Source organism: Strix uralensis, chromosome 5 (assembly GCF_047716275.1).
Source record: "Strix uralensis isolate ZFMK-TIS-50842 chromosome 5, bStrUra1, whole genome shotgun sequence".
Taxonomy (NCBI): Eukaryota; Metazoa; Chordata; class Aves; order Strigiformes; family Strigidae; genus Strix; species Strix uralensis.
Window position 1 is genome coordinate 73108575 of NC_133976.1, and position 25438 is coordinate 73134012.

A 25438-nucleotide genomic window follows, 5' to 3' on the forward strand; every position below is an offset into this window, starting at 1 on the left:
ACCGAAGCATTGCACCTCCTCCTCCCTATTTGCATCTCTCATCTGGGACCCATGCCCTGGGGCGAATTCCCAGCACCTGTGCATTTTTCATTGCAGAGCTGGACCAGCTGCTTCTGCTGGCTTCTTAGAGGGCCAGCACTCACTGCTATGAGCAGCAGCAGGGGGAGAAGGACAGTATGTCCTTCTGCCAGTCCCTACCTAAAAAAGAAAGTTGCAATTTACCTTTCAGTAGTCCTAAAGTAAGCATGAAGGGTGGACTTGTACCCAGAGATGGATGGTGCTTCGGGCAGCACTGGGAGACGGAGGAGCCTGCTGTGTGCTTTCTCACATGTGGAGCAGGGTGTGACAACAATTAGCTTTTCTTTGGAAGCAATGAGGAGAAAAAGAGAAATTCCATTCACATTGCAAGATTTTATTCTCCTTTTTTTTTGTTCCTGTCTAAATGTATCTGTCTATCTGAGGTGCTCCTGTATTCTAGCATAACAGAGATCCAATGGATAATAAAAACAATCAGAAAACTGAACTGCAGAAAAGAAATGTAAGGAAACAAAATAGAGCGCAACTAAAAAACTAAATCATATTTACACTTGCAAATTCCATCTCAGGTTAGCCAGAAGTATTTTCAAGGAATACACAAAAAGAAAAGAAATGAATTGCTATAACCCACAAGTACACATCATGTTGTACTTCAAAGGTAAATAAAGACTGGCCAACAGCACAGGGACAACCTAATTTTCTAAGGAAACTGTAGAGTAGCCAGACCTTTGGTTCTGAAAGTGCCTTTTGTGAGTTCTCTGCCCAGTGAGCTGTGTGGATTTACTTCAGTGTTACACAAGCCTGAAAGCCTCTTGAGCTTTGGACTGTCTGTACCAGAGTTCTGAAAACTTCTCCTGATTGTTTCAAACGTCCATTTTGTTTGAAATCTTTTATATACTTGAACTGTTTTCTACCTCTATAAAATTTCTACTCTCTCCTCAGTTCTTTTAGTACAATTCAGGAGCAACTCCATAGAAATCAGTGGTGCTTGTTGTACAACCTGCCTTACTGAAACACTGGGGTTTTTTTTAAAAAAATTGTTTTTCCAGCAGCATTGGCATTTCCTCCTCCTCCCCAAACCACCTCACCTTTTTCCAGTTATCTATTCTTTTGACTATTATTTTAAGTACACCAATAACAATATTGATGTAAATTCAGTCCAGAGCGCTTAAAATAATAGCAAACCGCAGGCAAACCCTTTGGCTTCTTTTTTGTACTCAGTGTGGAACTGTTAGCACAAAAGCTGATAGCTGATAATGAGCAACCCTATTGTGAAGGATGCTGGAACACTAAGCTGTTTTTGCGGGCTGATCCAAAGTATAAGGAAGTTAATGAATGGCTTTATACTTCGGGCTCCAAGATGAGGGGCTGGTATCAGGTTTTAAGGGGATGTATAATAGGCTAATTGTTCTGAACAGATAACAGCAATTTGCAGCTGGATGGGTATAATGGGACATTCATTCTAGAATGTTTTTACATGTGGTAAAGCAATTTTCTTACTCTTTATAAACCTATTTACCAAGAAATTTAATACAAGAGAAAATTAATAATTTTGGAAGGGCTGGATCCCGTAACTGGGATATTCTACCTGCATACCTGACAGCAAATTCATCTGCTGATTGGAAGGGTAGTTATACTCAAAATGGTTGCAGGATGTACTGTAGAGTATCGTATGCTGCCTACGTTACCTGCAGAATTACCAGAAAAGACAAATACAAATATAATCAGAATGGCATAACAATGAGAAAAAACCCCACGCAACACGACAGAAAGAATGAAACTATTCTCAGTCACATATCTGCAGTCCAATTGATCTCTGCAGGGGTTGCATGGTTTTAGTGCACAAGAGTGATGTTTGCCTCAGAAGATCTAAAATAAAAGTAGAAGGGAATAATTGATGACTAACAGGGAAGTTCGAGGGAAAGACCCCTATTATAATAAGAAGTATCTATAGCCGTTGTACTTGGAAAACAAAATGACTGAAAATGAAAGTAATTTGATAACCTTATGGAGAGAAGAAGCTGAAATGGCAAGCCTGAGCCCTGGCACTAGCTGCAGCCTGTGCTACCCTGCAGACAGCCAAAAGGGGAGCTCCAGCTGCAAACCCAAGAGTCCAAGATAACAATCGCTTGGAAACATTCGTGCCAAGAAGTGTGGCTCCATTACTGCTCTCCCACTAATGCGGAGGATAATAGAATCAGAAAGATGCAGGTCTGGAAGGGTCCTCAGTAAGTCCTTTAATTGGTTTCCTGCCCGAAGGCACAATGAACTGTACTTAAGCTGTTTCTGGTAAGTGTGTGCCTAACCCGTTCTTAAAGGACTCCACTGATGGAAGCCCTTTGCAGGCTCAGAGGGCAGGTGGTGATGACACCCAAGGTGGGATGGCAAGATGGAAAGGCAGACAGAGGTGGAGAACCAGTTAATCAGGAGGAGCTGAGTGCAAGAGCAAGGGAATGTGATAAAAAGAAGGAAAAAAGTGAAAAATCTCAGCTATAGCATCTATAGGAAAAATCCAGAGAATGTGGGGCATAGGATACAAAAGCCAGAGTAAAGTTGTTTGTCAGGAATTCGTTGAGGAAAACTGGATTTCACACAGGAGGAAGTTAGATGTGAGAAGGAGGACCTGTGTAGCAGGAAAGGTGCACAAGTGCTGGATTCCCTGCACATTTTATTATTTGATTTTTTAAAAATATTATTCTTCTTGTTGCTTAACAAATGATCCTATGAACTTTCACGCAATCGTTACCTTGAGGTCTCTGTAGATGCCCAGAGCACACTTTATAAATTGCTGCGATCTAGAGGTGGTTGTTGTAACTGATAGGTCTATGAGTAAGGGTCTCATGATAAGCACTTAAGTGTTTCCATATAAAGGTAAGAGCACATTACAGTCAAGTGTGAAAGCCTAGCTAGTGACATGAAGTTCTTTCCTGGACATCTGCCAAATAATGCTGCCATTATAAAGCTAGATAAATATAAATATATGCTGCCAAATAACACTAGACCATTGGGGGAACTTCTTTCTAAGATAACAAATTTGATATATACATTTTTACAAGCAATTTGCATCTACTGAAAATAGTATACCAGTACCAGATGAGGAGGGGAACATAAGAGAAAGGAGGAGAAAATGGAGGCTGAGCACTTCACCTGGTATAAATTAACTTGCTGCCTGTACCAGCTGACTTGACAACACTCATGGAGGCTTGGAGACAAATTGCAGAAGGGCATCCTCAGGCCTTTGTTTAGATACTGAACACCTCTACGATTCCAATGTGGTTCAACCAGTTAGGCTTATCATATGGGAGTGAAAGAACCACTGTCATTCTACAGCTCAGGTTAAATAGGGCGTCCAGTCAGACTGTGGTGATGATCCCTTTTGGCCTTTAAGTTCATGTATCCTAGAAGTGTCCACAACTAGTTGGTAACCCTGTTCTCAGCCTATACCTGAAATGGAAATTTCCTCAGGAGAACAGTGCTACTTCAAACACCTTCATCCCACCTAACCAGCGCATAGGTGGCTCTGATGAGCCATATGGCCTTTGTTAGAACAGGTAGCAGATGGAAATCAGGAAGAGATCAAAACTCCCTGAAAAGAGCTGAAGTTACAGCACACAGTATGTGGCTATTCATTATCACCAGACATATTGTCCTGACAATGATTGCACATAGGGTGGAAAATCCATATAAGATAGGGTAAATTAAATAGGGTTTTACTTGGTAATATGCTTTTCAAGCACACACCCCAGCAGAAACAGACAGAGAAGCTGCATTTTAGAGAAACCCCCTCTGCCTGTTTTATAGGGACTGCACCATTAATCTAACTGTGCAGGAGTATGACGCATTAAAGATGCCCCAGGTGAGACAGTGATGACAGAAGCTTGATAATAATGCTTATCTTACTTCTAAGTAAAGAACAGTACTATACTACATCATCAGCTCTGGACCAAATCCCAGCTTGCTTGATGGTGAGATGATGTAATGGCTCGAGCCTGGAATGACACTGAGGAACTGTAAGTAAGAAAGGATGCTCTGTAGTACCTCTGTGCAGGGCCTTGCTGCCCCACATGCAAAAGGTTTCCTATAAAAGAGCTGTGCTCCGCATAGACAGGATAATAATGGTTGCTTTGTTGGGGGCGGGTTATGCTATAGAAAGCCACCCTCTAGCTCACATGTCAGGTGTTGAATACATTATTATATGAGTGCAGCAGAACTATGTGATTACTTAGAAGAACATCCTTGAAGTAATAAAAAACTTTAAGATTGAGGCAGGATCTCTAATAACTCTGATAAAAGTATTGCTTTCCTGCCTTTTCTCCATTCAATGGTGAAAAGTCACAGCGCATTGGCCAGCAGGCAACTACACCACCACAGTTCAAGACCTTCTGGCCCTTTCCTTCCTAGAAAGTTTTAAGTTAGCCAGCTGAAGAGTATAATGCCTGGACTCTCATGAACTCAACCTAGCATGAAAACAGACAAAAGTGGTCATTCTGGCCACCACAAACAAGGGGGATATCTGTTTGCATAGCAGCCAGGGTTCATCAGTCCCTGCTGATGAAACCCTGCCTGGATTTCACCCGCGTGACTTCACTTGTGAGACAAGGAATGGTTGCACGTATTGCTCCAAGGCCAAGTTTGAGGCGAGATTCCTTCCCTGTCTCCAGTGTTATTTTGGTATATTTTATTTGGCCTAGAATTTGGAAAAACAAGAGGGAGGTTTTCCGTAGGGAGTGGAATGAGGAGGCAGGAAGGGCTACCATATTTCTCCAGACGGAAACTCCTACAGTGTTAAGAGTCCAGCACTGCTGCAAGTGTCAACAGATCAAATATGATACAGAAGGCCCTCTGCCAACTCTTTGCTACTGCAGCAGCAAACTGGGAGGAAAGCAGAAACTAATATCCAGTGCCACTGAGCAAGGTTCAGTCTCTGCTGCAGAGGGATGGAGCAGGAAGAAATTAGCAACCACTTTCTCCTTTCTATGCAGTACTACATGGGCTGGTCCAGGGCCGCCAGCGGGACAGGGCTGACCTGGGGAGGCTCAGAGCCAGGGTGTTCAGGCCATCTCCTGAGTCAGATATGATGGGAGCAGCCTCTGTGATAGGATCTTAATATGTGGAGTCCTTGTCCCAGTTGCTGTCTCCCAAGGGAGACCCTGAAAATTAAGTTGCCTCCAGAGCACTGCACTGCAAACTGTGCCCCTCCATGCCAGCAGGTGTGATTAAGACCAATAGCTGCTGAGGGCAACAGATTGAGCAGTAATAAGCTGCTGTTAGTCATCCTCTTCCCAAGTACAAGTGGTATAGCATTTGATTATTTCAACACAGTTGGATGTGGGAGGGAAGGTAGGCCTGGAAATGTTTTCCTGACAGCATACTTCTCAGCTCTTTTAAAACACCTCTCATGTTGACACTCAGTGCAGCATTTCAAATAAAATGCTATTTCCTCTTGTAGAGCAGCAAGGAAAAAATGCTGTCACAGGTTTTATAACAAACATTGGTAAGCAGCAATCATACCCATTGTGCAATCTGGGATTCAGGCAGGAAAACAATCCATAGATGACTTAGAGAGAGGTACCAGGTGTCTCAACAATTTGAATAAGATGTGACCTGCTCAAGGACTACAGAGGCAGGACAGGGTTGAATGGGTTAGTGGGACAACTTCACGCTGGTGTGAAGAACAAAAAGGCATAGTTTATAGACTGGAAGCTAAAAACTGACACTGCTGGAGAAAATATGGGTTACTTGTGCTCAGCTAAGCTCTCGTTCCTTTCTCATAACATCATGAAAATATGCAGTGGTCTGCCTTCAGCAATCTTCTGTCCTTCTGACAGAGATCTCACCCACCTTGTAGTGCCAGTGGTGATATTTATTCGTACTATGAAAACCACATTCTCTAAACAGAAAAAATACAAAACCTTTTCCAAGGGTTTCAATAACCTTTTTTTTTTCACTTTCTGCCTCAGTATTTCACCCTCCTCCTGAATTCACAACGGCCCGGATATTTGAGAGCTGTCTTTCTCCTACTCTTCTCTTGGGCAAACACATTTGAACTTCCTACTCATCACTTGCTGTAGCACCTGGAACACTGTACCTCTGTCTGAAGGGCTTTGTGTCGGTCCTCTCAAAATCCTGGATGTACAGAAGTCCCTTTGGAGGGAAGCATTTAGCAATATGGGACATCTACAGATCCTGAGTGAGTATAATGTTCTCAAAATCCAGAGAGTAAATTTCTGACTGCTAGCAGAGGATTTAACATGGGAAGTCCCCATGTATAATATTTGGCTTACTTTCGGAGTGCTTAATGAGACTCAAGTAAAACGTAGTTAGGATTATGTTAGGATTCTAGCATTCCCAACATCATGCGTGCAGACTAAGAGTGTCTCCTGCACAAGTAGAGCCTGCGTTGTGTACTACAGGTTTAGACAAATGCTGTCTGTCTGTGATCAGCTTTTTTAAGGCAAAATATTTCTTACCAAGCAAACTTGAAAGAAAAAGGAATCAAGACAGCAAGCTAAATATGCATCCTGAAATTGCTTAGTCCAACATTTAGAGCATGTTGTTGTCAGCATGCATCTTTAAAAACTCTGAACCAGCCAGCTGAGTTAGCTGAGCTGCTAACAAGCAGGTCAGAAACCACACCACAGTGGTGGTTACTTCTGTCTCCTGTACAAAGATCTCAACAGCATTGATAAAATGATATGAATAGCTTGATATCCTGGCATGGTGTACAGGTGTTACCAGTTTTACAAGCACTAAAGAGGGTGTACGTCTTGGTTTTGAAACAGGAGGGGTGTATGACCAAGAAAGTGTCCGTATTCAGGATGTGAAAATTAAGAGATGTAAACCAATGTGGGGCTTTTTTCTCAACCAAATAATTCCAACTATACCGTTTACTGACAGTGATGAACTCATTACTCTTAGTATCAGGGTAATGGACTCTGTTTATAGCAGTTTGCACAAGTAATCAGTTTCATGTTTTAATATGTCTCTCATCTTACATGTTTCAACTTAGTAGATTTTGAATGCTCTTTTGGGATCGTCACTGAAACAATGTCAAGTAATGCAGTATCAGCTCTGTCTTACTGGGAGATTATTTCACATTCAAACATATTCAAACTTTTCCATTTTTCCATTCCACAATTCATCCTAGTAGTTCTAATGTTACTTTCCTGTACTACATTAACCCTCTCTGGCATTTAATGCTTTAAATATTTATAGACTGTTATAATGCCCAAATAATCACATTTCTAGTCCTTGATAATAACTGCATGGTAATAATACCTAAATTTTAACAGAACTTCAGGCCCTTTAAGGAGGTAAATAATGGCTTAATAAAGAAGAAATCATCACAGCATTGTAACTGTCCTCCTTTTTGTTGGCTTTATGTTACAATTGAATGTGAATACATGATCTATCATGTATGATGTTACATATCCAGTAGAGTGAGGGGACACAAAAGATTCAGATTCAAGGAATAACCATAATTTTTCTGATATGTCTGATAACATATATGATGTTTGAATTTTGGGCAAAGAAACCAAGCATCAGCTAGGATTTTTTTACTGTTAGGAAGAAAGCTCATGCAGATGTTGATCACAGAATTTACACAAACTCAGATATTTGTGTGATTTGTGCCTCATGGTATCTTGGGCTGCTGCCAGAAGCGTAAGCTGCTCAGAGACTGTTTGGCTCCCCTGAGGTTATATATTCCCTGTAATGCAAGATGTTTTTAAAAAGTAATTTACTCACTGCGATATTAGAAGTCCTATATTTCCTTCTGGGTCTTTTCTGCTTGAAAATCCTGGCAAACCTTGTAATGAATGTTGTGTAATCTCTATCACTTGATTGTGGATCTAATTTTAGGTACTGATGTTTGATTTGGGGATTTTTAGTACTTTAGGAGAGACCATAATGATTTGCATTTCCATGACCTGCATTGTTTTGAATCTTAACTGCTGTACCTGTAATCACGTAATCACATAATCACTAAGAGCCTGATCCTTCAACACTGCTGTCTGCAATGTAAAATGTCAATGGGACTATTCATAGGACTAAATAGTTTCCCAGTTGAAGTGTTTGTGGATTTGGGTCCTGACAATGCACATTTGTGTGCCCATCTCCAGCCACAGTGGAGAGGCTACTGATGGGGGTACAAGGTGCTGTGAGTAAACAGCTCCCAGTTCAGGTTGTAGGTACCAGGAGAAGTTAAGCACTGCATCCCAAAGAGGGTGGACCGGACTACAGGATATGAGTCTGAATCATGAAAAAGTTTTAATAATTTGTCCTTTATACTGGTGTTGCTGTAGACAATCTGTCTACTTAATCTTTGTCTAGCTGAAAGTTTTGAAGCCATGGCTGTATCTAAACATACCTGTTGCCTGAGGCTTTGTCCTATCTACCTAAGGCAATTGAGGAGTTGATTGAGCAGAAGAACATCACTCCTGCTATACTTCAGTCTTGTCTTTAGTGTGATGTTGCTTGTGTCCCCACAATTTCCAGCTATCGGTGGCAGCTAATAGTTTGTGGAGGGATGTATAAGAAGGGAAAGTTGCTTTCAGAGAATAAGAATGAAACAGAAATATTTTAAAAGATTGATGTTTCAGAACCAAACCAGCAGAACCGCTGTGTTCAGAGAAAGACATTAAAATAGAGGAGTCTCATATATATATTTGAAATACTTTTAAAAACATTTCTGTCACATCTCAAAGACAGTTTAACTATTAATTTCCATTCTGCTTTATTTGAGGCTATTTGATGAGTTCTTGTGTACCTCATCAGTTTGGAGAGGCTGGTGTTTTGCGACACAGTTAGTCATCAACAATTTGTGACAGTCCTATCAGGGCTGTCCGCATCTAGGTAGTATCACATGGATGCAAATGAAACTGAGATCTTTTCTAGTTTCTATCAGTTTTCAAATACACTCAGATCTCCTCTCCCTTCTCACCTGGAGCTTTAAGACACTCATCAGCCTCCTGAGATCTCTGATAAACATGAAGTAGATTCCCTGGAGCATTTCACTTAAGATCAAGAGCAGCAAAAGATGTCGCACTATCTGCGAGACAGCTACCGCTCCCTGATTCTCTGCCCAGCCTTGGACACAGATTTGAGCAACATGAGAGCTGCTCTGCCCTGTGTCATCTGGCAGTGGTCCCCAAGAGCTTGTTTACACTGGATATTTTTTCATTAGACTGTAATTACATCACTGAAACTACATGAGTGTGAAAACTGCACATGTGTAGCAGAGGTCATTCAGGTAGGAGCTTTGTTTTAAGTCACTTTTAATACCAGAGTGCTTATATCAATAAACACTTTCACTACTGACAAACCACTACAGTAGGCCATGCATCAGCTGTGGATTGCCAGAATGTGTTATGTTTCAACTTTGTGCCTTCGCTCCCTCCCCCAGAGGAGCCAGCTGACTGAGTCCACAAGCTGACAGCTCTGTAACATGCACAACATGCCAATCACTCCTTGTGCTAAGTAGTTTGCAAGGAGAGAAGTGGTCTGAGAAGGTTACTCAAGATTTATATTGCTCTCTTCAGCCAAATAGATCACATGTTCCTTTTTTCTTTAGGACTCCTGCCTTATCAAGGGCTCAATTCTGCAAGGTGTTGAGCCCTGCCATGAGGGGCTGCGTACTCTCACTTTCCCGGCCACCAGTGGCCATGGAGAGCACTTGTTATCCTTCAGGAATGCACAACACCTTTCAGAAATAACTAGTACCTTCCAGTACTGGAGCCGGGATAAACAACCCAGGAACAGACTAATGCTTTGCATTTGGACCAGACTGTGCTTATGAAGGACATGAGGAAGTTCTTTATCCTGGACTATAAGCCTCCTCCTGCTTTGACTAAAGTGAGTAGTATTTTATTTTTGTACTTTGATGTAGAAGGAGCAGGACTGGACCTGCTGTGAGCGTGATTGATTTTCATCAGCTTGTGAGCGGTGAACAGCAAGCAGGGCAGGTTGACTGCTGCACAGCATCACTAACAGATTCAGTCGCAAACCATCACCATCTTTTTCACACTTCCCTCCACCCACCTTCATCAAACAGCTCCTTTTCATTAAAGCAGTGCCCCTGCTTCTGTACTTGCTTTAGAAGTGTTATGACACTACTGTGAAGCATAGAATTCCCTAAAGCCTTAGAGAGAAAAAACATAAATGAGGCATCCTGAGCAATAACTAAAGACACAGAAAAAGGAAGAACACAATGCCGATTTCAGCAAATATCCATGCCTCCACAACACTTACTCACTGTTAGACTACTTCACAAACTTGTATAAAGAAACATTGCAAGAATAGCCAGGAAGATGACATAAAGAATGAAGCGAGCAATGATTTTCCTCTGCCCCCAGTAGGAGTGACATTGAATTTGGCCACAACATCTACCATTATGGCTTAATACAGTTTGAAATAGTGCACGAACAACAACTGAGTTTCATCTCTGATAAAATTCAGTGTTTATTTTAAATGTTATTTTATCATGTTCCTGTTGTTTGACTGTATCTGAATGGATTATGTTTGGAGAACGTACATAAATAGAGATGCTAATAATAAATACAATAGTTGATTAGATACAAACAACAGGGAGCCAGCAGCACAGCCTACAATGAGCTCTAGAATAAAAATGGTTACTCATATAACTGAAAATTGTACTTTGATCATTAAAAAACACAGGTAACAAACCAGCGATATATCCTTCTACTGGTTCTCTCACTGGTTTACTTTCACGTGGCTAGAATACATTTGTTTATGTAGCTCAAGAGAATGGTTAAAGAAGGGAAAGAAAAAGAGTTATGCTTTCTATGCTAGTAGCTAGGATGGGGATGGACGGGTGGGTGAAAGGGAAATTTAGGTTTCAATCTGATGAAGAAGCACATGCTACACTACAGTTTTATGGTGCAGAGTTGTTGACATTTTCTCAAGCAATAAATAAGAAATGTCACATAAATTCATCATCTCTGGATTCAGTCTGTCTTATAGATTCTGGCTGCCTCTTTCACTAGTCCTTTAGTTAGGGCTCATACTTTGCTCAAGTGTCTTGGCCCTAGTGTGGACCCGTCCTTCTGCAGAACTAGCAGACTCTGTAAGCTTGAACAGCACAAAGAGGGATGTTTAGTTTTGAGCACTGTAAGACTTGTAGTTCTTGCTCTTTATCAGTTCCCATGGTCCCTGCTTGTGGAGAGACTACCCACGTTCAGAGGTTTTGGCAGGACTCACCATCCAACGCCATCTGATGGATCACTTACTGCAGAGTCTGAATATTTAAAATGCTCATAGATCCTAGAGATGGCTACAATGATTTCATAATCAACCTGACTTCTAGAGCCACTTGCAAGAACAAAACCTCACTAAAGATAAAAGAATAGCAGAAATGTAAGGTTTTAGAACAAGTTTCTAATTAAATTTGATTTGCTGGGGGGAAAAACAAAGCAAAACATAATATCTGGAAAGTTAAACACTAATTTCTCAAGCATGCAGTCTTGAAACACTTTGTTTCACTAACTTCCAGCATTCAGAAACAAAAGTGAACACTGGCAGAAACCTAGATTTGAGAAATGTCAAGGAAAAAGAAGAAACTGTGGTAGAAAAATTTGGATTGTCACTGTCTTTATATGGCACTATAGCTGCAACCTGGTAATGTGCAATAAAACTGAGACCAACAGTTTGCTTTGAAAAGCACTTAGGTTATGGAATAAAATCACATGCATCAAAATTATGGCATAGCCTTCTGTATTGCATAATGTATTGCATAAGAGAAAATAGAGAATAGCTGTTTCACATTAATACTTTGTCACATGGGCAGGTCATGAATGCCAACAGTGAATGAAATTTCACTGGAGAAAGCAAAACAGAAAAAAAGTTTCTGATTCAGTCAACTTCAAAATCACACTTCATTCAGAGTAATTTTTTAAACTATTATTGTTCCAAGCAAGATGACTGTAACTCAAAGAGGCTTGACAGAAGGAGGATATTTTTACTATGTCAAGTGCCAGCCCTTTGGATTTAATGAAAAGATTATTTAAGCCTCTTTGCCTGTAATTTCTCAAGTATAGTCAGACTCCTTATTTCTGTGGATTTTTCTTACAGCAATGGGCAAAAGAAATATTTTTAATTGCCTGAGGAACTCTGGCACCAAAACTATTTTAATTACTTGTTTCTAAACATAGAATACATATAGAATTTACTTTAATGCTTTATTAAATCTTGCTGCAATACTGAAATTTTCCATTTAGCCTAAACACAGTTTTAGAGATTAAAAGAAATAAAATTGAAGGGAAAGCAAGCCCATACTCTTTATTACATTCGTCTTTTTTTAGAATGACAAAATTAAAACAACACCCACATAAAATATAATTGCCAATATCATTCCACTTCATTTTTCATAGCCAAAGAAGACAAAATCCATCATTCCCACCTCCAGGTCAGCTGCTCAGCTTTTTTTTTTTTTTTTTTTTTACACCGAGATAACTGCTAAACCTATCTCTGCCCAGAAGAGGAGCCAGTGAGAAGAGCTGGGTGTTAGGGACCTTGCAGTGAACACGCTGGGCTCAGAGGACTCACCTTCTTGAATTTCAAGAGTAGTAAGGAATGTGCTGGATCAGACACCAGGGAGGTGCTTTTTTACATAATTACAACAATTTTTTAGTGGAAGACTGCCTCAGGCCCCCTGTGGCTATGCACTGCTGGGCTGCAAGTCTCTTTTGCAAAGCTTCTGCTTAATTAACTAAGGGAAAATATATTTAAGAACAATGGGTGAAAGGCATTTAAGTATGAGAGGGGGCTACACGCAAGGTCTCATTTAAACCACATGTGTAGACCACAGGGCGGTGGTTCCCCAGCTGCAGCCCATCTACCTTTTGCAGTAGATCATATGGTATGTGGCTGGGCGCAGACCTGGGAGTTGCTTGCCAAAGACTACTGATGATGCAAGTGGAATTCACCTAACAGCTCTGTAGGCTTACACCACAAGGAATGATTTATCACTGTCTTATTTTAGGTATATGCTCACAAAGTTTCATCAGGCATCAAGCTGGAGCAAGGTTTGCTATCTACTCCTACTTACCCCATCCAAAGGGTTAGTAAAAATGCAACAGGCAGTGGAGGAAAGCAGATGTCTTCTTTAACGTAACTCCAGAAGGCAACAACAGTGGTGAAGATGGAGTGGCAAAGACCAGTGTAGGTAATGGGGCCTTGGTTGCCAGGCCTTGCTGAAGCTCTGCTACTATGTCCTCCTACTCTTAACAGTATAAAGCTAGCATGGATAAGCCTGCTGATGCTGCAAATGAATCTTCATTCTGGTGTCTAGAGAGATGCACAAATACCTGTAGCAAAGTGTTGAGTGAAGCTGAACCCTGCTTGGTATCAGAGGAGATGCTGATGGTCAATGGCTGGTGCCCTTGGTGCTGGCAGTGCAGCGGGGTGTGGCACGCTGAACTGTGAGTTAATCAGTTTCGATCCAGTCACTCGTTGCTGCTAATGAAATTACTCTGTTCTGCTCAGCATTGTTTTGCAGAGTGTCTACTCTTGTGCTGATGCGGTTGAAGTGGCACACTAACGAATATACTTTTTCACTGAAGGCAAGCTCTAGAAGGCTTAAACCATGCAGAAGTCTTTACTGAAGAGTTGTAAAATGAAGTACATTTTGTCCTCTTTGTGAAGACTGTATAATTATTGTTTGTTATTACAAAGAGAAGTAGTACAGAAAGATGTACAGAAAACAACAATATTCTGATTACCATGTGGTATTAAATTTTATATGTGAGGAATACAAGTATGTGAGAATTTCTCAGGTTGGTATGTTGTGGCTGGGGGCTGTGGAGGTCTGAAAGGGCCATTTGTGTTACATTCTGCACAAGGAGTTAAGGCCTCACATCAGCAACACACAACTTCCTCTAAATTGCTGGTTTAAAAGTAACTTTTAAAAAAGTATTTGAAATGCCAGTGTGTTTGCTGGGAATGTATTATTTACATAGGGAAATTTCCTCATTTTTTTTTCCCTGAACGTAATTTTTGATTTGTAGTTGCCTGAAAGGCATGGTACCAAATTGTTCACTCTGCCCTCAGTACATTCCCGTTGACTTCAAAAGACTGCTCTCGTAAGAAGGAAAGTGCTTGGTTTTCATTTATTAATACAAAAGAGGAACATGATATAAATAAAATAGATGACTCGTGTTCTAATGCTTTGTTAACCTGAAAATGCCCGATTTGTGACAGTGTTCACATGGGCTCCCACTGCTCCTCTGGCTGCTGTATAACCGTGATTCGGCTGCAGGAGCTGCGGTCATGACTGAAGTGGCCATAGCACATTGGTAATTTTCAGGGCAAAGGCTGCAAATCCCGTTTCTTTTAAATAATGGAGCGCACGTGTTTACATGGTGGTTACTGCATTTTAGGTTGCCCGGCCGATTAGTGCCTCTTCAGATGACCGAAACTGAGGAAAAGCCTCACTTGTTCATACAGTATTCATGTACACGGAGTTATCGTTACCCACAATTTTAAAGAATTTTAAAGGCTGTTTGGAAACACAAAGATAACATATTAAATAGGTGTAACATAGGACTTGAAGAAACAAGCAACGGTAGCAGACTCAGCGCCTTTTGAACCTCCTGCGGCCCAACCCGCCGCGGCCGGCAGCTCCCGCCCAGGCGGCCCCGAGGGCCGGGCGGGCGGCGGCGGAGGAGGTGGCTGCGCGCCCCGCCACCGCCCCGCTTCGGAAAGAGCAGGAGTTGGGGGGCAGCCTCGCTCCCCCGCACCACAGCGGCCCCCCGACCCTGGGCGCTGCTGGACACGCTGAGCGCTCCCTCCCTCCCTGCCCCGGGGGAAGCCACGGGCAGCGTCCCCGGCCCGGCCCGGCGCCCGCCCACCAACGGCGACTACAACTCCCGTGATGCTCCGCGTGCGGCGCGGTGCACGACGGGAGCTGCCACCTCCGAGTCTGCGGCGAGGCGCGGGGCCGAGCCGCTCCCCCAGCGCGGGCGGGCGCGCGTGCGCAGAGCGGGCGCGGAAGGGGGCGTGACCGGCGGCGCTGGCCCTGCCCCCGCCACCCTCCACCCCCCCGCCTCGTCCTGTGTGTCGGTTTCGGGCTCCCGTCGCCATTTAGCGCGGAGACGTCCCCGGGGCGGCCGCGGCGGCTCCCGCTCCCTCCTCCCCGCCCCGCCGCGGCGCGGGGCGCCACCCGGACTCGGCTCACCTGTGGCGGGCGGCCCCCGGTGAGGAGAGGCTGCGAGCCGCGGGCGGGGGGCAGGAGGAGGGTTTCCGGCTCCGTGCGAGGCGGCGGCGGCGGCTGTTGGAGGGAGCGCGGCCCGGCCGCGCGCGGGCGGTGGCTGCCTGCCGGGAGGTGGAGGCCGCGGCCGCCATGGGCGCCCCTGTGAGGCGGGGCTGAGCCCCCGGGCCCCCTTCCCCTGCCCCCTCAGCCGGGGTGAGAGCGCTGGGCCTGCCCAGGCCTCCCCCGCCCGGTGCGAGTGACTGAGCGCGGCAGCTTCCTCCGCGGCCGGCGTGCGGGGCCTGCCCCCTTCTCTCCCTACCTCGCCTCCCGCCCCCTTCCCCTCCCCGCAGGCCCTCGCTCCGGGGGGGGGCACCCGGACGTGCCCCGCTTTCTCGCCATCGCCGGGGAATAATTGCAGCGCGCTCCTCTCGCCTTAAAGCAGCGGGGCGAGGCACCGGCTTCTCCCCCGTCGGGGCCCTGCCTCGGGGCGCCTCCCTCCCCGTCCGGGCCCGGTGCTTGGGTTTTTCCTCTCCTCGTCGCCCCCATCCCCGCGCCCCGTCTCCGCTCCTGGTGCTCCATGTCGGCCCCGCTGCCCGGCTCCCCGCTGCAGGATGGATGCAGACACTGACCGGGGACCCACCCCGCCGGCTCAGCCTCCCCAGCAGCCGCCTCCCAGCTCCGCCGTAAGGAGCCCTTGGGACCCTCCTCTGTTGCAGCTGCAACGGCAGCCGCGGACAGGCGCGCTCCCCGCTCAGTGACCGGCCCCTTCCCTCACCTCCCCCCACCCCCTTCCCCGCCGCCGCCTCGCCCTCGCAGCGCTCCCCCGGGGCATGATGTCGGGGGGCGCCGCAGACAGCGGCACCCCGGCCCCTCGCTTCCTGGCTCCTCCGCCGCCGCCGCCCAAGAACGGTTCCAGCTCGGACAGCTCCATCGGGGAGAAGCTGGGAGCCGCCGCCGCCGACCACGGAGCCTCCGGGGCCGGTGGAGCTAGCGGCGGAGCAGGGAGCGGAGGCCGTAGTGAGGAGTACCGGCGCCGCCGCCACACCATGGACAAGGACAGCCGAGGGGCGGCAGCCACCGAGCACCGCTTCTTCCGCCGTAGCGTGATCTGCGACTCCAACGCTACGGCCTTGGAGCTACCCAGTTTGCAGCCCGCAGCGCCCTCGGCCCCTGTCTCGGGAGGCAGCGCCGCTCCCTTGGTCTCTCCTCCCGAGGGTGCCAGCCGGACTTCTTGCATCGCTCTCAGCGCTGCCCAGGCTCCCTCGCTGCTGCAGCAGCCGCCGCCACCTGCACCGCTTCCCCTCGAAGGACAGTCTGCTCAGGAGCCCCCGGCCGCGAAGGATGCCGCCCCGCTACTGCTGCCCAAGGAGGAGGAGGACGAGGCAACCGCTCTACCCCCCACCAGTGCCGCTGGCAGCGCGTCAGCTGCCAGCCGGGAATTTGAGGAGCGGAGAACACAGCAGGAAGACATCGAAGAGCTTGAGACCAAGGCAGTGGGCATCTCCCCAGATGGTCGCTTCCTGAAGTTTGACATCGAGATTGGAAGAGGCTCTTTCAAAACTGTGTATAAAGGACTGGATACGGACACCACTGTGGAAGTCGCCTGGTGCGAGCTGCAGGTAAAATAAGTAAATAAAAATTGTGAATTACCAAAGAGCAGACACTCTCCCAGGTGCTAGGCTGGGTGCTTGAGGGAGGTAAAATCCATCAACTCGAGGTCTGCTTTATTCAGACCGGGAACTGCAGACCTTACCTACGGCACTCCTTTGGAAGAAATGTGCAGCCTTTCCTTGGAGTCAGTTTTAATTCTTTTAAATACTCTGCTCTCTGAAGAATTTTTTAGCTTTTATCATCAGAAAATGTACTACACTTCCATTTCTTACAGTGTCTTGCATTTTACGCCTCCAAAAGGTAGCTTGGAGGATTGTAAAAATACTTGTACACAGCTTCAGGGAGGCTGAGGGAAAATGTGAATATCAACTTGAGCAAGCCTTAGTTATTCAAAATTTGTTTAGGTGCTTTTCTTAGAAAAAAGTACTAAAATGTTAATTTCACAGACATTTCGTATATTTTAGGCAGTGGATTCTTGTAGATGGTAGAATATACATAGAGTCATGTAGTGCATCACATAGCTTAGTTTTGCAAAGCTGTTTTTTTCATTCTGAGTTCTAGGGTTCACACTTGGTACAGGCACAAGGAAAGGAAGAAAGTAATTGTCTTTTCTGAAGCTTTAAAAAAAACCCTTGAAGTTTAATCTTTCCAAATGACTGGTAGGTTAAACTGGACTAAGACACTAGTCTTCCACCAGGTTTCTAACCTGAGCAGAGCCAGAGTTCTGTAAAAGCCCAGTCTAACAATGGCAAGAGCAAACACCCTTAGTTTCACGCAAGTCAGAGCTTGTATAACTGAGACGCAGGTTGCTGTGCAACAACCTTAAAAGAAGTGGGAAGAGCTTGGAGTATCAGAAACAAATACCTGGTGTCCTAGCTTGTTTTCAGAGCCTCAGCATTCAATGAAAAGCGTAGTGCTTGTTTGTAGTGTTGGGTTTTGGTGCAGTTCATAGAGGAGTTCGTGCATTAGTATTGTGTACATTATCATCCAATTTAGGGCAGACAAAAGAGCATTGGGTCAAAATCCCAGAAGTCTTCGTGGGGTTTTTAAGCAGTTAGCTGCTCACAAATGACTGATTGCAGGAGCTGCACCAAAACTTTATTCCCCTCAAAAACACTTTTATATCTATTCCAGTCAAACTGAGAGAATTTATGAAGAGATTTCTCGATTTGTATTCATTTTTGCTTTTGGATGATTGCTCAAGCATTCTACCAGTATCTTGGTTCATTATGTTATTGCCATTATTCTGTGCTTACTGACTGTGGAAGTAAGCTTCCAATTTTCTTTGTGACCCTTAAGCATGCCTTGCTCCTGCATGCTAGCTATGTACTTGCTGTGGTGGTCTTCTGAACATTAATTTTAAATTCAAAAGGTGAAATGATTTGGTGATGGGCTCTGCTTGAGCTTTTCATGTGCAGTTTGAACTGAGAAGAGATTAATAATGCACCAAAATTATGACTTACTTGAAATTTTAATCTTTGCAGTTTTGGAGTTCCTTGACTTTACCTCCTGAAGTCTGTTTTAATCTTCACACTTTACTTACTGATTGGAAACTAATGTCAAGCTTGGCATCAGTCACTTTTCACTGACATTGCTTCCGTTGAAGCGTCCTAGCCATCATCAGTACCATGTGGACAAACTTTAAAGAAGCACCTTCTTTGAAGTAATTTATTAAAGAAGCTCATTTATAAAGGGCATGTTGCTGAGCTTTCAATTGATTAAAGAATTTAATGAGTTGTATTTAAAATGACAGATTGCAAAAAGCATGAATGAATGTATTTGTAAGGGGGAAATATTTGATGTTTTGCTTGGAGGTTAGATACATAGAGTGCCTTGTGGGTTGAGTTATTCTGAAGGCTGTAGTTTTCCTGTCGTAAGGAGACTGCATACAAAATTACAAGTTTGAAGCAACAATATAAATTTTATAGCTGTTAAAGGTATTTGTTAAAGTAGCTGGACTCTATGGCTAGTAGAACATTTTAAGATCAAGTCCTGCTTTATTGTTTGTGTCTAGAAATAAAAGGAGGAACTTGGTATTTATTGGTATGATGGGTACATCCTCTTCTTTCTCTAGGAAAATATAATTAGTGGTATTCGTTATGCATGATTTGTATAAAATACAATCTGGATTCACAAAGATGGACTGAAACTTAGATGTCATTGGTTTTCCAGAATGCCATGGTTTGAGGATTGGTGAACCTTCAAAGCATAATTATTTTATTAGGGAAATGTGAATGATTTTCTTCCATGCTGTATTACACTAACCATAACTAACTGATGGTTACTTTTAATTGTCTTGAAATAATGTTCCTTAGCAATCACAGAGCTTTTCTTCTCTGTATTCATGCTAGCAAGTGCTGCAATCCTAGGTGTCCCTCCTCTCTAGAGTCTTCTAAACAGTGCTGCTGGAGTGAGGCTGCTTAGCATGATTATGCAGGCAAAGTTGTTCCTCTCATGGCTTGTCCAAAGTTGATAAAGGTTTATCACAGTTCTTGATTGCAAGATGTATAACAGAATGTGGTGAGAACAGTTGGTACTTTTGCAGAGTCTTTGGGTGTATGTTCTTTTAGGGCTTTTCTAGCATACCTAGAATGCGTAAGTTTCTTTAAAATCTCTGCTGTTTGGAAGGAAGCAAAATGCCAGCTGCTTGCAGCTCAGTTAAACTACAGCATTTAGTATTGGAGCAAATTCTGTAGTAGGAATCTTGTGGATCAAGGACATCACAGAAGACTTTGCAATGGTCTCTGGCAGAATGACTTTTTAATGCTGAATAAGGCAACTATATCTAATTTTTATGTATGCGCTCTGTGTAGTGATAAAGTGTAAAAATCTGAGAATTTCAATATACTTCCTTTCAAAGGGAGTTTGGATGCTGCTTATAAAATGTGCTTGGGTTCCCAGGTTGCTCATGATACTCTGGAGAATATTGTTCCATATCCTTAAGAAGGCTCTCGAACTGCCTTGTAATGCCCCTTGATGTACTGAACTGTGGAGCAAATAGGAGAAAGAGCTGAAATTCTATGGGTGATCTAATGGTGTTCTTGGTATCTCCAGCAAAGGAGGTCCTGGCCGAGACTCTATATTTTCTTGATTTGTGGAAGATGGGAAGATTTGATTTGAAGAAATTGAGTATTTCAAGGTTGCTTGTAGATGTGTAGAAAAATCCGAACAAAGGTGCGACTGATGGACTATCCTAGTTTACTTTGTGGTCTGTCTATATGAAGCAAATTATAACTGAACCTAGTTTAAATATTGGATGTAGGTATTTAAATGTGAAATATCCGCCCTGCTGTAAGTGTAGTGGAGCTGTGAAGAGCTCAGCAGCAACTGCTTAGGGCCAGTGCTCAGTTTCAGTTACTGTAAGGAAATTGTTAGTGTAGTGTTAGCCTTCAAATACTTTTATGCCCGTTGTATATACTCATCTCAACTGTAGTTATTCTGAGTCAAGTGTGCCTCCTACTGTTGTCATTAGCACATCTCTCAAATTGAGTGAAGTATTAGTTAGGGTTACTGCTTTTATGATCTTTAGGTAGAAGTTGGCAAAAGTGGTTACTGCCGCTGCTTTCTATTTTAATTTAAAATAACTTCCTGTACAATTGTGTTACTGGTTAGTCTTTTTAAATTACATTTCTGAGCAGTGAGTCTTTTGTCACCTCTGTATGGTTCAGGTAACATTGCGGCTAAAATGTGATGCCTTTTCCTGTTTCACTGTTTATCTATGTGAAGAAATACTTTTATGCCAGAAGTAGCAAGAGTCACATAGTTGTAGAAGCCAAATCTTAGGGGTAATATGTCATCCTCTGAGACCCTTTTTCAGTTTGAGTTGGTTTTAAATCAAGACTGTAATTTAACTTCTAGTGTACAGAACAATACAGGGTGGTGCAGTCACTTGCAGGACTGCAGAATCTTGTATCTAGAATTATTGCTCTGGGTTCTGTCATTCAAATTAGTAAGTTCAAATATGAAAGTGCACTTGGTGATACGGAGGTAGATTGGACTCTTTTTTGAACTGTGTATTTGTCTGGCATTTGAAGACTTTTCTTCCATTTGGACAGTGTCTTCTCTTAAAGGCAGCATGATTTAGAAACTGTTTGGAAAGATAATTTACGCATTCCTGGTAACCTGTGTTCATTGGAGAACAGCACCGCTTGTCTGGTATGTGCTGTATCACTCCTGTCCTTTGTATTCCTTTGACAGAAAGGGTGGGTTGGTCAGCACTTACAGTTCACGAATGCGTCTTCTTGCCAATATGTCACTTTGCCATTCTTACTCTGGCTTCAGTGCAGTGCTAGGTTGTTGTGCTTCATGTGAGCTGCTGAAGGGGAAAAGGAGGTTGAAGGCTGTCTCTAAGCGAGATAGAGCTTCTGGGGGTAAGAAATGAATTTGAAAGGTGAAAGTGGTGCAAGAAGAGTATGCTGTACTCATTACTACTTTGAGGGGAAGCTGAATGAATTTAGCTACCTTTTGTTGAAATCATCTGAGTAGTAAACTAGTGTAGGTTACATGTATGCAGTTCTGTTGCAGACTGTTAACTGTAGGCCAAGTGTACTATACAAATACTCCAACTTACAAATGGATTTTTAGTTATATAGGCAGTAGTAATGAAAAACCAGGAGAACAAACATAATGCCACAACCAAATGTGAACCATGACATTCTGTAGTGCACTCTGGTAAAAATGATAATGCAACTGGTCGTCACTTTTTACAGGAAGTAGTGAGGTGCTAAATAATATTTCCATATGTCAGAATTTTTCTGGGGTAATAATGTATAGAAGTTGACTTAAAATGGTACAGGAAGTTGCTTGGATATGATGTATATCTTCACTTCTAGTGACATGTCAGATTTTAACTATACCTACCTTTATGTCTTAGACTTAAAGTTATATTTAATACTGATTTTTAGTTCAGCAGATGACAATGGAATGTAGTTTCTATAATGTGGAGTATAGGCTCCACTGCAGGCTCACCATGATAAATATCAGTTTACTGAAGTCAAAGTATAATTCTTAAAAATCTCATTGCTTTCTGGACTGGCTGAGCTGGGAATGTTTCAGAAGCTGCACGTTCAAGTCTGACAACCAAAAAAGGTCTTGTATCGCATAACTGTGGCATCCTGTAGTCTTTCTGGTTGCAGATTGCTCACTAGGAGGCCTGACTGCAAAGATGCTAGCTCTGATGCACAGTCGTAATGTAGCACAAGCTACATTAAAGCCCAGTGGAAAACCAGATCAAAACCTTTGTGCAGCCGGAGGAAGCTGAGGAGTGTGGACCTGGAATTCATCTCTCTGTCAAGTGCTGTTGGAAAAAGATTACATTCTGCTAGTTCTGGAGGAATAGTCAACATCCTGAAACAAATACACATTCTTTGAAAGCCCTAACTGTGGTTTAATTCTGAATATTTAAAAATATATTTTATAAAACTCTTACTGAAAGATCAAGCTCAAGTCTAATGCAGTATGGCAACTCCCATGCCTACTCTTGTCAGTGTTTAAATTACTAGTCTGTGAGCATTACTATATGTGGCTACAGCCACTGTAACAGCAGCAGCGAGCCTCCTGTTCATGGCTACTTCTGCGTCAGATGTATAATTGTCACAAATGCAGATTAATAAAGGTATGTGACAATCTGTGAACATCATTCTGTCCTTATTAGCTCTTTTTCTGTTCTCAGCTCTACAAATTCCAGAATACTTAAATCAAAAAGCTGTAAAACCATAAGTGTACAATGGGTTTATAGCACTTCCAGGTTACACTGGATTTCCAAGTGTCTTCAAGTGTGCACACATAGGGAGCTTGAAATTTTGTGCAGTAATGTCTAAATTTCCTGTTGGTTTTCCATGTCCTAGGGTAGAACAAGTTACTGGTACTTACTGGCTTCAAATCTCTGATGTAAAAATTTCTCCTTTGCCTAAAGAACAAAACCCAGCCCTATTCCCGAGTGTTTGTGCTGTAATTGATACAATTGACAACTTGATAAATGACATGGGAAAGGAGCCAGACTAATTACCTGCAGAAGTATAAACAGTGGTTAGGCTCCCTCAGACTTTACAAAGGTGACCCTGAAAGAGAGAAGGGAGCTTTAAAGTACATTCTGGAGCTGCAGCTGTTGGGAGACCTCTACTTAGGAAAATAATCTTACCTCAAAGGGATATCGCTTTTGGAGATGGCTGTGGTTCAATTTGTAACTGGCTGGTTGCGAGGCAATAAATATAATCGGATAAGTACATTCTGAAAATGCAGCATTTCTTATGGAAATAAACAGGTTCTTATTTGTCAGTTTGGGTGGGTTTGAGAGCTGCAGAATTAAATCTCTTAAATGAGATTTGGTTTGGGCTGTTGTGGTTTAAAATAAAAACACTCAGCTTCATAAATAAACTTTTGAGGGCTAAGGAAAAGTATAAGGACTATAATCTTTCTTTGAAAGGGGGGAAAAACCCCCACCTGATAAAACTCCCCAGAGACATCCTGTATAGAGTCCTTTGAGAGCTGTCTAGCAGAGTAATAAATAAAACAAGCAGTAACAGATCTGTGGTAGTCTCCATGGATGCAGTGCATGGTGCACTGTAGATTCTGTACCTTTTGGTTAGCAATACCCCTTTGGGCTCCACGTTCCTTTTCTTATTTTGTCATGGCTGTTTTTATTTCATACTAGCGGTTTGTTAAACAGCACAGCTCTAACTGTCATCCAGGTCATCATACTGTGTGTGACAAAGTTTGTGCTAAGCAGTGGCAGCCTTGATGCTTCCTGTCATGCATCTCTTCAGAAACTCTTATTTCCTGTAATGATTAGTGACTTTTTTTTGAGATCACTAATTGGTTCTTTGAAATTGTGGTTGAGTTGAAGGAAGAGTATTTTTCTGTTTCAGTCTTTAAGTTCACATTTTCAAGCTTGTTTTAGTCTACATAATGGCTGTAACATTTGGGCTATAAGAAAAATAATAAATATTATGCAAGTTTGCAGTGCTTCTGCAGCTGGACACAGGACTTTCTCTTGGCAGAGCATGTGGGTTTTGTTTTTTAATAGCAGATGGTAGAAAGCTACTGGTTTTGACTCTTAAAACTTTAGATAACAATTCCATGGTTTTAACTTGGATCATGACACATGTACATGATGTCTGGAAAAACACTCTTCCAGTATACTCCAAGCAATTCCTATTCTAAATAGTAGGATTTGTAGTGCTGATTGAAAATCGATTTCTCTGAATAGTTAAAGGCTTTTATCTAACAAGCCATCTGAAAATCTTTTCAAATATGGTGTTAAAATTCTTGTCCTAGTGAATGAGACTCAAATTTTATACTGTCGTCTTAAGTATTTTATGGAAGCTGCTTACAGTCCCCAGGACTGACTGCTAGCTGATTTTGGGAATCATTTAGGTTATGTACTGAACCTTAGACAGTATTAGAATATTTCTGGTCAAGATACTACAGATACCTTTCTTTCTGCCTTATTTCCAGCTTCCTCAGCCTATTTAGAAACCGTCATACCAGCACTTCTCAATGTGTGGTTTTGGTTTTCCTCGTTATTCCTCTTGGGAGAGCTGGGGGAAGTGAAGAGGTGACTAGGATTGAATCTGTGGCTCACTTGAGGTCATCTGTGAGAGAGGGACCTTGCTTACTTCTTGTCCTATGTGCATAACCTGCAGAATACTCCTTCACTCCATGCTCCAAAGGATAAACTTTAACGTTCTATGCTGTGTGATGCTATCCTCTTAACCCAAAAGGAGAGCATTGCAACAAAACCACTAGAGATATTGCCAAATCTTTTTTTCTTATAAGCCAGAGTAAAATAACTGGGATGCAATACAGTGACCAGAAGAATTCAGATTCAGTTCTCAAACATACTTCTGAACTTCATCCCAGTTGTCATCTTCACCTGGTGATGACAGGTGCATTACATATACCCAGATTATTCTAAAGGACTTCCAAATTTGCCTAGATAATTCCAAGCAGCACTTTGTGTTTCTTTGCCTGGATTCCAAGCAATTTAACATGATCTCAGTTTATTTTTCAGCAATGGAAACTGTAATGTGCTAAAAATTGGACTGGTATGGTATTTTTTTTTTTGTCTTCCAGAAGCTATTTAAGTATTAATATGCATCTAAAGCAGTAAGCAGTTTTTATGGGGATAACTCATTCTAAATCACTCAGAGGGACAAACTTGCTAAGTTTGGCTTTATCATTTTAGGTCTAAGCAGACTCTTTTGGAATGCTACCTACCTACTTAGAATCTAGAAATCCTTCAGAAATTATGTTTACACTTGATGGCCATCTACCTTGTAACTAAAATGTCTGTGAGGTTTTAAGTGATGTGTCAGCAGGAGTGGAACGAATGCTTTGCCCAGGGCTGTGTAATTTAGTGTAGGGGATGCCATTTTTTTTTTTTTTTGTACTCAGTGTGGCCGAGAACATGACTCTGAAATAATCTGGTTCATCTACTGGCAATAGTCTGGACAGCAATTCTCTGGAGTATTGGTTCTCAGGACAGGATCACTATGGTGCTTTTCAAGTCTTCCAGTGTTGCATGTGGTTAGCAGGACTCCTTCTAGCATGTTACCAGTAAGATTAAAACAAAGAGGAAGCTTTGGC

General features: G+C 42.9%; 2 protein-coding genes across 12 annotated transcripts in view; one reads left to right on the forward strand and one right to left on the reverse strand.

Moving 5' to 3' along the window:
• The window catches only part of NINJ2 (ninjurin 2), a 77570-nt gene extending 62325 nt beyond the window's left edge, over positions 1–15245 (reverse strand). Inside the window, exon 1 of the mRNA XM_074871656.1 lies at positions 15227–15245. The gene's annotated coding sequence lies outside the window, so the exon portion shown is untranslated. The remainder of the gene's footprint in view (positions 1–15226) is intronic.
• Positions 15126–25438, forward strand: part of WNK1 (WNK lysine deficient protein kinase 1) — a 105390-nt gene continuing 95077 nt past the window's right edge. For 4 of the 11 annotated variants that reach the window (XM_074871641.1, XM_074871643.1, XM_074871642.1 and 1 more), the window contains exon 1: positions 15130–16860. In XM_074871641.1, coding sequence (XP_074727742.1) covers positions 16072–16860 — 789 coding nt within the window. In that variant the 5' untranslated portion in view covers positions 15130–16071. Of the gene's footprint in view, positions 16861–25438 lie in introns of all 11 variants that reach the window. The other 7 variants (XM_074871645.1, XM_074871650.1, XM_074871649.1 and 4 more) reach the window with 5 other exon arrangements.